General features: G+C 40.3%; 1 protein-coding gene across 1 annotated transcript in view; it reads right to left on the bottom strand.

Annotated features, from left to right (window-relative positions):
- Positions 1–1,506: 1,506 nt before the first annotated feature.
- LOC103357398 (CUGBP Elav-like family member 4) overlaps positions 1,507–13,643 on the bottom strand; it is a 45,563-nt gene continuing 33,426 nt past the window's right edge. The window contains exons 9-11 of the mRNA XM_008281948.1: positions 12,608–12,751; positions 7,984–8,133; positions 1,507–1,552 (exon numbers count right to left, since the gene is read on the bottom strand). Coding sequence (XP_008280170.1) covers positions 8,006–8,133; positions 12,608–12,751 — 272 coding nt within the window. The 3' untranslated portion in view covers positions 1,507–1,552; positions 7,984–8,005. The remainder of the gene's footprint in view (positions 1,553–7,983; positions 8,134–12,607; positions 12,752–13,643) is intronic.

The raw sequence follows: 13,643 nt of genomic DNA on the forward strand, positions 1-13,643 counted from the left end.
TTAAACATCTGCACCCTGTCCAGCACAGACATCAGTTAGTTCAGTCTTTTATTTTTTTTCCTCTCTCTCTCTCGCTCTCTTCTTGCCATCCTCTTTTTTTTTTCCTCTTCTTCTTCTTCCAGAACAGTCTGTTTGTAGCTGTCAGAGAGTGCGGTGACTTATACATCATGATGAGCGAGATATCCAGTGGCTGATACCTTTAACATCCAAGAGAAAGAGACTTGTTGCGTACGGGGGCAGATGAATGTTCCCCCTTTTCCCCCCTCTTTTTGCCCCCTTTTCATTACGACTTCAAGTATTTTTTTTTTTTTAAACAACAGCAAAAGTTAGCAAATCTACTTTTTTTTCTTTTTTTTTTCTAGACTACTTAACTATTCTACAACCTGGTGCTAAATCAGCATCCAGAGCAAAAGATCAGCCCCTATACTACGATTCCATGTCGTCTTTTTTTTTTTTTTTTTTATACATTATTTCCATTTTCTTTTATTCGTACTTACAGTAGGCCACTGGATATTGATTTAATGATTTTTTTGACTACGAGTAAATTGTAATACTTGCAGCTACAAGGTATGAGTTTTTAAATATATATTTANCTTTTTTTTTTTTTTTTTTATACATTATTTCCATTTTCTTTTATTCGTACTTACAGTAGGCCACTGGATATTGATTTAATGATTTTTTTGACTACTGCCTAACTTTGTGTAACCAAGCTACAAGTCTCCTCTGGGATCAGATATATTTATATATTTATATATTTATATTCTTTTAAAAAGCGTTTAGTCCTTTGGTCCCTATTTCCTAAGGAATGATGCATGTAAATTATCCTGGATTCTCCACTTGTCTCCTCTTCCGTCTTGTTTTCTTCTTCGATCCAGAGCTTGCCCTGTCACAGAGCACAACACCTGTGTAGGCACAAAAACCAAAATGGCAGCAGGCTGGTGTGTGTGTTTGTGTGTAGTTGTGTGTGTGTGTGTGTGTGTGCGCGTGCACACACGCATGAGTTTGCTTCAGTACTTGTGTTGGCATTTGCACGTATTTATACATGTACAAAGTAAGTTTTTTTTTTTCCTTTTTTTTGTTTTTTTTTTAAGTGTAGCTTCTTTAAATGTGTATGTTTGGTTTGTTTTTCTGTGTTATGTGTTTATCTATATCCTGTGTCAGTATGCATGCTTTGAGCATAATGAGTCTATAAAGGTTTTTTTGTGTTTTTTTTGTTTTTTTGTTTTTTTTTCCCCATCATGTCTAAAAAACAGCAGCAAAAAGTTGGTCTCTGCAAAAAATCTTCTTCCACAGACGCCAAAGCAAAACAGGGAAAAAAGAGGCATTTGCGAAGAAAGGAAAAAAAAAAAAAAAGAATAAAAATAAAATAAATAAATTTAAAAAAAACAAAAAAAAAAAACAACAACTCTGGGATCCTTCTCTCAGTCACCCAATCTTTCAGCGGCTTTCCAGCAGGATCAAGGGACCACCCTTCCTTCATGATATGTAGCAGAGCAAGAAGTCTTTGTACTTTTACTGCACTTGTGGAAATAAGGTGTTGTGGCCCTTCATCCTGTGACACAGAGAGAGAGGGAGAGGGAGAGAGGGGGAGAGAGAAAGAGACGGGGGAGAATAAGGAGAGTGGATTCAGTGAGGCTGCGGCAAACATGCTCAGGGTTGCTGGCTCCTGGTTATCACACAGACTGACAGGCACAGCCAACAGCATGAGAAACAGACGGGGAAGAGGAGAGAGAAAAAAAAAAGAGGAGTGTGTCAATCACAACCAGAAATAAGTGGGCTAGAGGTGGGGTGGAAGATTTGTGTTTTAACCATATGGAACAGACATCTACACTGTGACAGCACTAATCCAACGAAGGCCTAATTTAAACTGACTACATCGCTCTGTGTGAGAAAAAAAAAAATCTCGTCTGAGATGTTGCTGTCATTCATCTTTTTTTTTTGTTAATTCATTACAAACAAACTACAAAAGGAACAAGAAACGAAACATGAAGAAAACAAGACGAGCGTGTGCGAGTGTTAAATCAGTGTAATAATCAGAATGAAAGAAAAGCTGATGGTTGTCCAACGTGAAGGGAAAAAAATATATATTTCAAGGAATAGCCTCTAATTAGGATACCATGAAAACCCCAACCTAGCATCTCCCCCCTTTGCCTTTTGTGTTCACTTGATATGTTGCACTGTTAATAAATGTGTCCGTGCTGTCAGGCTCGGAATATAAAAGATCGAGTTTACAGCCTATCATCTCTAATATGTTGTGAGCTGTGATGTGGGTGAAGAAAGGCTATGAAATCACAGCAAATCACTCTCTGGGAGTGAACATGAAAGGGTCTGACTTTGTGACGGGAACACGCGCCCAGACGCTCTTTGTTCTACCTTTCCATTCCTGTAAATGAGCTTGTTACCATTTCATAATAGATCTGCTTTTTAGATGGGGGGGTGGGGGGAGCGGAGATTCAAACTTATTTCTTATGTGTGCCAAAGCGAGCTCTGCCATTAGCCGCATAAAGCACTAACAGTCCCGATTACAGATGCCCTCTTTTATAAGCCACTAGCAATTCTCCTTATAGCACAGAGAAAGAAACACACAGTGGCTTTAAAATTCTATTTTTTTTTCGCCCCCAAGTAAACAGCTTTTTTTTTTTTTTTTTTGAAAACCTCACAACTATTTCAACTTTGTCATATAATAGAATTTATTTTCCAGTGTTTTTTTTTTTTTTTTCTCCACCCCACACCGCCACCTACTTAGATGGCTCCATAAAAGACACCTGGCAGTTTAAGGGCATAGTTGAAGCCAGAAAAACCTTTTTCCCTCCTGGCTTGCCCGGCTAGACGCACCCCCCCTGAGTTCATTGGATAGACTATGGGAGGGAGAGTCGCCCGCAGGGCTTCTGAAAGAATAGGGCAGTGCGAGTTAGATGAAAACGACTAACTCTAATCAGGTTTGGCCTGGAGGGTTAGCAACAAACTCCCTTGCAAAGAAAGGACCTTTTTTGGCTGTGAAGCTGCCTTTTCATTTTACAACAATTATCTCACATGCAAGCAGCAAAAACATAAGATCTTATTTATGTGGTGGCGTAATCCTACTAAAAATACAAAAAGACAACAGGCAGCCAATACTCATCCCAGGCTTTTGTGTTTCGTTCTATTTTTCACTCCCTGCTTAAACATCTATATGTGCATGGCATGTCGGCGCGGTGGACGGATTTTGGCCATGTGGGTCTGTAGCGCTGCCTGCAGCTCTTCTATCACGATGTAATTGGTTTGCACCCTCATAAATAAATAAATGGGAAGTGATTCTCATGTTAGGCAAACAAAACAATCTTGCAGAAGTACTCCCTGTGCAGATGGAATCCACGGAGAAGTGGAGTGTCAACATTTGCCTGTGCTCTCTGTGTGAACGTTGGAGATTTAATTGGCTACACAAACATAGGGTCATCTTGGCCATCTCTCAGCTAAACAGCTGTCGATCGGAGGGAGAAAAAGGTCCTTTTTGCAAAGACGCGGACTTTAATAAAAAAAAAAAAAGAAGAAGTACGTGGAAAAAAAAAAAAAAATCATAGTTTGCTAGAAGGAAAAAACACTGTTGATGTGAATGTGAAGAAATAGAGAAATAGAAAAATACAGTACATTCATACACATGAACCCCACAAGAGAAAGTAAAACATCACAAGGGCACACGGTACAATAGCACAAAGGGTTAAAGGCCACTTCCAGTTATAATCAACCAAACCAGTCAACACGTCAGTACAGGTACCAGCCAAGAACGGCATCGATTACTGCACTCCACAAACTGCCAATGTACAATATACAGTATATATAAATATATATATAAAAAGGAGGGCAGAATATAAAAGAGATAGAGTTCAGAGATATCAATCAACTCCACGTCATGCAACGCAGTCACAGTCCCACCACATGACGTCATCCAAAAGAAAATGACACCATGGGTTCAACTTACAGCTGTGGGAACTTGGCCCCATGACAGGTGTAGGGGGGGTGTGTGGCTATAGCGGAGAAAGGCCACCTCACACTGTGATTGGCCGTGTCAGGTTGCCAGGTTGGTGGGGGTGCAAAAGAAGGAAAAAAACAAGTGGGATTTTCTTTTTTTCCTTAAGTCAGAATTCAAAGCACCCTTTCCATATTTGTTCCACACTCTCACTTATTCTGCCTGACAAATCAAATGAGGTTATTATGGTTATTACCATAAAACTGAAAAAAAAAAAAAGACAAGTAAAACAGAAATAACAGAGCAAATAATCTTCAACACAGCACAGAAAAAGGCTTTTTCTGTGCGTCAGTGTGGTGGTGAAATATTCTCAGGCTGACAACATTTGCAGGTTAAAAGGTTGAATTGATGTTTTTTATATTCACAAAGATAACCCTTATGGCAGAAATGCATATTTCAGAAACTTGTCCTGTCTACAGTAATTGGATTTGCCTTGCATTGTTTGCTATGAGGGTGGCCGTACAGTGAGTGCTTCAGCTTTTTTGCATTAAGTTTATCTTTAAGACACAGAACGCAATTTCAGAGTAGCAGGGCTCCTGAGACCAGCCGAAGAGAATGCTGTCTGATCGTGTTTTTAATTCAACTTCAAAGCAAAATTGTCTGTGTTGGAGAGAGAGAAAAAAAAAAGGTGGCTTCTGAAGCTATCTACATATTGAAGTTTTTACCTATAAGGAACAAAAAGGAGGGAAAGAAAAAAAATCATTCAAGTTTCATCAAAGTTTTTCATCATAATAAAGTAGCTTAGTAAGAATTTAGAAAACGAAACACTTGAACTTATTTAAGTCTGTTGCTCCAGAAGTCATTGTGCGGTCTGCCACCTTGCATGAATACCTGCGCGCTTAATGAAAAGCAAACAAGTTGTTTTCTTTCAAATACATTTAACGTATTTAAAATCGTCTGCAATTCGTGGGAGTCTCTAAATGTGAAGCTGTGATACAGAACTGGCTTCAGAAGTTGATCTTTTCTTTAATGTTTTCATGGAATTGGTCTCGGTTTTGCTCTGTTGGTTTTCTTTAACCCAGCTCCAGAAGTGGTGTAATAACAGAAGAAAAACACAGACATGGATTGAAATGGACTGCAGACGAAGGAAGACGTGGACGCACACACACACACACTCGCGCGCACACACACACACACACACACACGCACACACACACCTCCTGATTAAGTGACAGAATGTTATTGTGGGAAATGTCTTGGAGGCATTCTGAGTATATCTCAATGACTGTCCTGTCATTCAGTGCGGTTGCAGGATACTTTCCATTTGTCCCTTTTTGATGTGCTAAATCAAATTCACCCCACCCCCTTTCTCTTCTCAGTGTGTCTGCTTTGAAAGCCTCTTCTCAATTAGCAGGGCATAGCTCTATTCAAATGCTATCAGGGAACTGATAAAGGGAGCATCTATCATTTGTATTGCATACCACCTTCCATTAATGCCATCCTGTGGCTTTTAAAGTGTCAAATCTAAAACAAACAAATGGTATTACCATGCTTTTATTTATGGGGGAATACAATCCGGGCTCGTGTTATTGTAATGAAAAGTTGTCCAGCCAATTGGGTGAAAAGAGCACGCGTCTGTATTATTCTCCCACCGGCGGCCGCTGTTTTTAACAGATGGGTGTTGATTGTTTGAATCGAGTGTGACACTGAAATTAGTCCGTTGAGTGATGCTGCTACTTTAAGCAAACCGTCTTTTTATAGTTTTGTACGAAGGCTCTTACTTTTTAAGGGTCAAAACAAAGAAATGTTGACTAATGAAGATTTCTCAGCACCAGTAGGTAACCGGGCTGCAAGATCCTCATAACAGTTAAAACTCTCCTTCGCTGTGCACCTGAATCCTGCTCACAGGTGTTAATGCAGCGCGGTTAAACAAAAAAACTGCCACACAGCAAATTTCTATCATGAATAGTAATTGTAGGATAAAAACGTACGTTGAAATGAATGCGTATTATTTATTGTATAACGTCAACAACATAAATAGTCAAAGATCTGCGCTGCTTGGCTGCAAGTTAATAATTACAACACTGCAGGCATGTCTAAATCATTTTCATTTATTAGTTGGAGATAAATCTGTGAGCGAGTGGCTTCCTCAGACTGATCAGCAACAGGTGTGCGCTGGTAAAGACCGTCCCACTGCTTGAACAGTTGCCGTGATCCATATCATCTGTCATGTACAATGAGCGATACATGTGTTTATATGCTGGTAAAAAGGTTGCACATGTAAACAGAAGCGACTTCAGAATAAATGTATGAATGGAAAATCTTTACAACAGCACCCACTTTGCTGATTCTGTGATGACTGAAGAAGCCAAACTGTGACATATATTATTCGCTCACACGTTTCTAAATATAGCAATATATGCAAATAATTGTGTGAACTGCAAGCTACAGGAAGACACGCTATCTTTATAGGGTAACACAAGAACTTGTGCTCATGTGACGTGCCCGTGTTGTTATTTTAATATTCGGGAAACAAAGATTGGCAAACATGTGAAAGTGAACTCTGATTGTTTTTAGCTGTGAACAGATTGGTGAAGCATCACTTGAACTAACCGATGGCGCTGAGAAGGGTTGGTGCTGTTCTCTGCCATCATATAATCCACTGCAGAGTGTAAGTGCTTATCCATTAGGCATCTTTTTTTTTTTCTTTTAATTTATTTCTGCAAGCACAAACTTTTTCTTTAAACATTTACCCGTCATGCTCCCTGGAAGTCTAAATCTACTCTGTGTTATTGTGCATCTCCTCAACGATTTTTTTTTTTTTTCCCTGTGAGTCAAGGTTTAGCTTGGATTTTCCTAAGCAGCTGACAGAAATCTAATGCTGAGCTATTTTAGGAGAGAAATTATTGCTATCTGGTTTTAGAAATGTGTAGCTAAACAACTTGCATCGATTCCACAACGCTATACCCAGTAGACAGGTAATTATGCACAGCTGGGTATTGATGATGTCATCAATTTCCTCTGGAGCTTCCTGCAGGTACAAATTAGATTAGACAAACCGCAGAAGAAAGAAAGAAACAAACAAAAAAAAACAACATTTCTGTGGAAGAGGGCAACCTGACAAAAGTCTCCAGAGGCTGTTTCTGTGAAAAGACCCTGTGCGTTCTAGAAACTAGTGCTCTGACTTTTCCAGTATTTAAAACACCTTTCCTCGAAATGATACGAGTTTGATGTCATAACAGGGCTCATGGGGATGAAGTCAGAGCTCAATTACTGAACGAGGTTTTCCTTTAGTTGGCTGCTTTCAACGCTAAACTAAGCTAATTTTGTGGCTTTATTAGACATATCGATGACCACGTGTAAATTTCAACAGAGTATTTTACGCAGCGGTGGCTGATGGGATTTCTATTAGCTGGATTATTGGGTAGTTGGTTAAGAAGATTTTCCTCTTTGCCTACTTTACCCAACACCTCAGTGGAAAGAGGAGCTCACACTGTTGCTGTTCGTTGTAAATATGGTCAAAAATTAAAAGGAGAAATCAGAAGAAGGAAACTTAAAATAATAAAATTGCTATAAATTGTCATAAAATTCTTTTTTGTACTTATTATTATATTTCCATATACATCTATATCATGTTTTTTTCTTCTTCTTTTTTTTTTTTTTACAATTGAAAATATAAAGTATTATTCTGAAATGCTCTGATGAAAGATCACAGGTTATTACATCCATACATATCTATGCCTCTTTCTGAATCAGTATTTTTGTCTTTCTATCTCTCGCCCTATGTGTGTTTTTTCCTTTTATTCTATATTTAAAATATACAGAATTGTATTATTATTGCTCTGATAAAAGACTGAAGAATATTAAAAAGAGGATAAAATCCTACATAGATCTGAATTTTAAGGAGTAATCAGAATTTTAAGATTTGAGGCAGTGAACTCTTAGAAATTCACTGCATCACCCTACCAACGCTGTCTAAATACATAACTATGTCGTCCAAGTGGATAGTTTTCAGTTTGGCACGGCTGTTACTGTACCTGGGTATGGACAGCAGACGAGTCAGTAAGGTCGGTTGGCATCCTTTGGCCGCTTTAGCTGCACCTTCAGCCTCTTCATGCCTATCTGAAAGCCGTTCATGGCCTGGATAGCGGCTTGAGCGCTGGACGGGTTATCAAAACTCACAAAGCCTGAAACAAGAACATAGGACGGGAGAGGGAGAGTAATGGCAACATAGGGGGGGAAAAAATAAAACATATGAAGGAAGAAGAATGGGGGGAGATGAGAGAGAAACAGGAAGAAGAGAAAAGGAGAGGGATGGAAATAAGGAAAAAAAAAAAAAAGACAAGCGAGATGAAAGAAAAAAGAGAGAGAGAGAGGAGAAGAAAAAAAAAAGACCCTTTTTAGCTCTCAACAATGACACAACAATAGCTCTTTGTTTTCTCTTTTCAGCAGATTAATTGAAAATCTCTGAATTAAAAAGATTACATAAAATACCACAAAGGCTAATAACACAGATATTAAAAATCAAACGAAGAAGAGCTATTAGAAACCGGGAGTTTAACTTGAGCAGAGAACAAAAAAAAACATGAAAAGGTGTTCAAAGATTAGAGAGGGGGGAAAAAAAAAGGGAGTCTCATGTCGTGTGTGGATTTTTAGAGCAAAGCAGCGTCTGTAAATGTTACCTGAGTGTGTGTGTGTGTGACAGAACGTGTACTCCCATGCATGTGTGCGACTGAGCGTGTATCTAAGTAAAGAGCAAGGGGCATGGGGGTCGTGACGAGATGCTCGGAGCAAGGTGTGTAGGACGGAGGTGCCTGCTGCTCTGAGTTATCACCTGGGTGTTGAGGCGGAATGAGCCCACAGCTTTCCACACCGGGACTCCTTGCCTGCTCTTATCAGACACCTCTGTGATTGACGGCCGGAATTTTCCGCCTGCCAGCTGATTTGATCACACCGCTATGGGTCCAATTTAATTTGGGGGGAGAGGGCAGGCTTTTGTCAGTGCGGGTGAGATAAGGCTGCTGCTTTTACAAACCCTTTAAACAAACTGAGCAGGGAAGGGCCTGTCAGTTGGTAGTGATCCCCCTCCCAATCCTACAAACGCACACACACACACACTATCCCTGGCTTTAATGAATCTCCATACCTCACATTTACATCCACATGCCAAAAAAAAAAAAAAAAAGCGATAGGATTCTGGGGGTCAAAGTACAGAGAAAGAGGCAAACTCTTTAATGCCTGCACATTATACCCATCCAAAAAGCAGAATCCGAGAGTTGAACACGCTTCCAATTTCAGCTATTTTCTCGACACTAACCGGCTGCTGATGTGTCACGTCTTTGATGCAGCACTGAGTGTGCAGTGCTGAGCAACCCAATACCCCAAACACTACTACTGTTTGAGGTATGGCTCTCATTGCAGCCATCCATATCAGCAAGAGTGCTGCATGCATTGTAATGTTATGCATTTTTAATAAAAACACAGCCAGAGTTATAAACATTATTGGGTGAGAATAAGGAGAATTCAAGTCAAGGACCAGGTTGGGCAGCTGAGATTACTGCAGTACTGAAGTATTACATTGCCCCCAGTCAGATTAATAAAATAATTACAAACGGTGATGCTGTGCTGTTTCTGGGCTGGTAGTAGAGGCAGGTGAGGGAATGATTCTCTGCCAAAACTGAGTAGTCAGATATTGTAATTGGAAGCTTGCAGACTTCACATCAGATGTTTATTTGATTATTTATTGTGGTGATTATTTTTTTATGTTTGCGAGTATTGATTACATATTTGCTTGTCCTTTTATTGGACAGGTGTGGCTTTAGCGTGGCTGCTAAAAAACAATTTAAAAGTGTTAACTAATGTTGACTCTCCATATTAACCGTATAGATGAGCACTTCTAAAACAAACTTGGAGAGGCAACTTTCCCTGACTTAACAGTGAGACGGAACTCAAAGGCAAAACAGCTGAAAAAAATGAAGTAGAGGTAAGAAGAGCAGGGAAAGGTATATCCTATTCTCAGAAACGCTTTAGGTAAATTGCATCTCCTTGTGTATGGTTTTTTTTTCCCCACCGTATCTAAAAAGCAGAGTACTTCCTATTTTAGGTGTGTGTCTTATTCCATTCTCGCAAGACCTTTTGAAATTTGTTTTCAAGCTAATTCCAGCTAATTCCACTCAACAAGGTAAGCTTTGATCACTTTTAAAAGTCAATATTGAGTGACTAAATGCAGAGGATTAAGACTAATGTTGTATCCATAGAGTCCCAGGTTAAACTAAACATAACCATATTATAGCTCCTTATCAGTCAGTGTCTGTGGGGTGAAAACATTTGCTTTATGGATGTTCTATACATTTCCATGACTCTTTATTTAGCTTCATTAGCACTGAGCTTGGTAAAATCATCAATCACTACCGATTGCACACGCTACCCACTCAACTAAATTAAGTTCCTACGACCTGAATCACTTGTGATTTCTCGTCGTCTTAATTTTTTATAATTGCTTTGAGGTGAAATATTTTTTTTAAATCCCCTGCTTTTCTGCGTCTCACCTGTGCAAGTGTTTAATATCGCACCGCGACACGTATTCACATCCATTTTTGTCACACTGCAAATAAATGCACTAAACTAAACAGACATCTGTCTGAGTTGACAGTGATGCATCCCTGAAGAGTTTGCTCCAAATCCTACTCCAGAGTTACACCCTTTATAAGAATGTGCTCCTCCGGTGACCTTTTTATCATATTCAGATTCTCCAGCTCCTCTGTAAACACTCCGTCTCTAAGACTGATGTCTGATTATCGTCTCATAAGATCCAAATATGTAGTTCGGTTCACCTGTGCTGCAGGGAAATGAGGCCACGTGCACGTAGATATTGCTGTTGACTCTTGAAATTAACCTTGCCCAAAGTATTTTTTAATTAAGATTATTAATAATATCAACTGAATATTTAGCATACTGTACACATAAAGAGTGCAGTACAGTGCTGTGGCATGTTGGCTGCTTTAGATGATGAAGGTAAGGTAAAGTTTATTTAATAGAAAAAAAGGGGAAAATTGAAGTGGATTATTCAAATTAGGACATGCTGCTGAAAGGACAGTGAGACTGATGCAGACATACTGTACAAACTGAAGTGTTTATATTTTACATATATAAATAATTAACCTATCCAAATTTGAATACTCGCACTGCTTTGGAAGTTTTCTAGCAGTAATAAGGTCATGCTGTTTATTTAGTAGGCACTGTTACAGTGCTTTGGATAATTGGAAAGGTAAGTATATTTTTAGCTTTTATACATCTGTCTCTTCTTTTTATTTTATTTTATTTTTACACCTGTGCTTCTCATGTAGATGCATACAGACGTCCATTTTTCCATGAACCACGCCATCGAGGCTAAACTCACATTTTTTAAGACGAAGTGCTCCAAGTTCTTGGAGGCCTAATAACCTATTCCCCTTAATGCACAGCATCTTCTGCCTAATTTGTTAATGTCCTACAAAAGAGCCCCGGGGCTCCTGCTATAAAAAGGAGGGAGAAATGAGTGGAAAAAGAAAAAAAAAAAAAAACCTTACAAAAAGAATCGTGGGTTAAGTTGCTGTTTTTCAGCTAAGATCTTAATTACTAGCTGTGGAAAATAAGCCGGTGAGACTGATGAGGTCACCGCCCCTTTGTCCTTCCCCCTTGTTGACTGACGGATAGTGATAGCGAGAGGCATATGTTTAGAGGAGAACACACACAGGGGGGAGAGAGAGAGAGACAGAGGGGGGAGAGAGACTGTCTGAGATGGACAGAGAGAGAGAGAGAGACAGTGATGAGGGAAGAGGGGGGAGAAGAGAGAGCCTCATAGACTTGTCATGTTGAAGAGAAACTGAAAGAAAGCCAATGCTGGGAGTCTCTCTCTCTCTCTTTCTCTCTCTCTCTCTCTTTCTCCCCCCCCATCGTCTCCTGGGTGCTGCTGTCCAACTGAATCAACAGCAAGGCCCACACCAGTCTATTATTATCTCTTTAAGCCCATGGATTCCACCTGCACCGCCTCCACCCTGATGAACTGGTTTGCTGTGTGGGAGGCGAGAGAAGGGAGGGAAAAGGGGGGCTCGGTGGGATGCTGCTGGGTTGCCCGGCTGGAGGATTGTGGGGAGTCTGGGAAAATGCTCCCCTCTTGGGTAAAGGAGGCTGGAGAAAGGGGAAACGGATGCTAATTGTCTCAGGGAAGGTGTGAGAGGGTTGTGAATACATGCGCGTGAGGAGGGGGGGAAATAACAACTGCTGATAGATGTTTGGGTCGGTGGCTCGGTGACACGGTGGGTTTGTGATTTTCGGTGATGAGAGCATCCACCTTCTTCACATCAACCCCCTTTTTCCCATTACTGCCGAGCCCCACCATCTTCGGCTTTGGACCCAGGGAGTACTGCTCCTTGATCTCCCTCCTCGCCCCCCCTGTGCAGTGGCATGTAACGCCACTTTTAAAATGTTAATTTGTAGCTTGATTAGGACAGACACTGGGAATAAAAGCAAAAGCAAACACTAATTGCAGGGAAGCAACAAGAGACATGAGTAGATTACCAAACACAGCCACTGTATGACTTGGTTCATTTTAATGGATTTTTTTTTTCTTCCCCTTGTCTTCACCTGTGATTTTTATTTATTTATTTTTTTATAACTCACCGAAACATTTGCTCTGATTGGTCGCTCGGTCCACAAAGACTTTGGCGGAGATGACGTTACCGAAAGGTAGGAACATTTGCATGAGCTCAGCATCTCCAAACTCCTGGGGCAGGTGATAAATAAACAGGTTGCAACCTTCTGGCCCTGGTGATGAGAGAAAGACAACAGGAGGGTTGTGTGGGAACATAAACAGGAGATGCCCAGTGAGAGGGAGACTGAGCACAATAACATGGGTGGAAACTGACTATAAAGCAATCAAGGCAATGCTGTACACATGCATAAATACCAAACTCTCATTATGTTGCCAAGCTGTGGCAAAAAAAAAGAGAAAAGAGTGTTGCTTAACCTGGTTATTTGTGAAATATACACAGCTTTATATGATTTTTTTCAAGTATTATAAGGTCAAACTGGTTTGTTGAGCTTTTTTTTTTTTCCATTTGAATCCTCACTTGGACGCTGTTTTGCTTCATAACTGGATAGGGATGGGGCACTTTACTAAATCATACTATACGCTTACATTCGACTGTTGTATCAGAAACTGTGCTGACAATAGCGATGCACAGCCGCAGAGCAGCAGAAATAGGAGAAGTGAAAGAGGAAAACAGCCAGAGATAAATACAGAGACAACAAGAGGAGCTGATTGAAAGAAAAAGATTGAGACGGTTATATTGGGAAACCGAGACACAGAGAAACAGAGAGAGGAGGCAGAGCACGCATTAAGACATAAGCCAAGTTTTTGCCCCAATTACTGTGTGACAGTAGGACTGTCTTCCAATCTCTCTCCATCCCTCCATACTCATCCAACCAGCTGCCACATATTGTACAGGCCAATCTGGATAAAGGCAGGAATGAACTGGAGAGAGACAGAAAGAGAGCAAACCATGGACACATAGAGGGAGGAAGAGAGAGAGAGAGAGAGAGAGAGAGAGAGAGAGATGTGATGGACTCAGGGACAGTAAGCTTGCAGCTGGCTGCCTGGCTAGCTTTCTCTCCTGTCTCATTGCTCAGGGTGATAGCATGACGAGATGAGACTGGG

The sequence above is a fragment of the Stegastes partitus genome, unplaced genomic scaffold, assembly GCF_000690725.1.
Source record: "Stegastes partitus isolate 25-593 unplaced genomic scaffold, Stegastes_partitus-1.0.2 Scaffold252, whole genome shotgun sequence".
Lineage (NCBI taxonomy): Eukaryota > Metazoa > Chordata > Actinopteri > Pomacentridae > Stegastes > Stegastes partitus.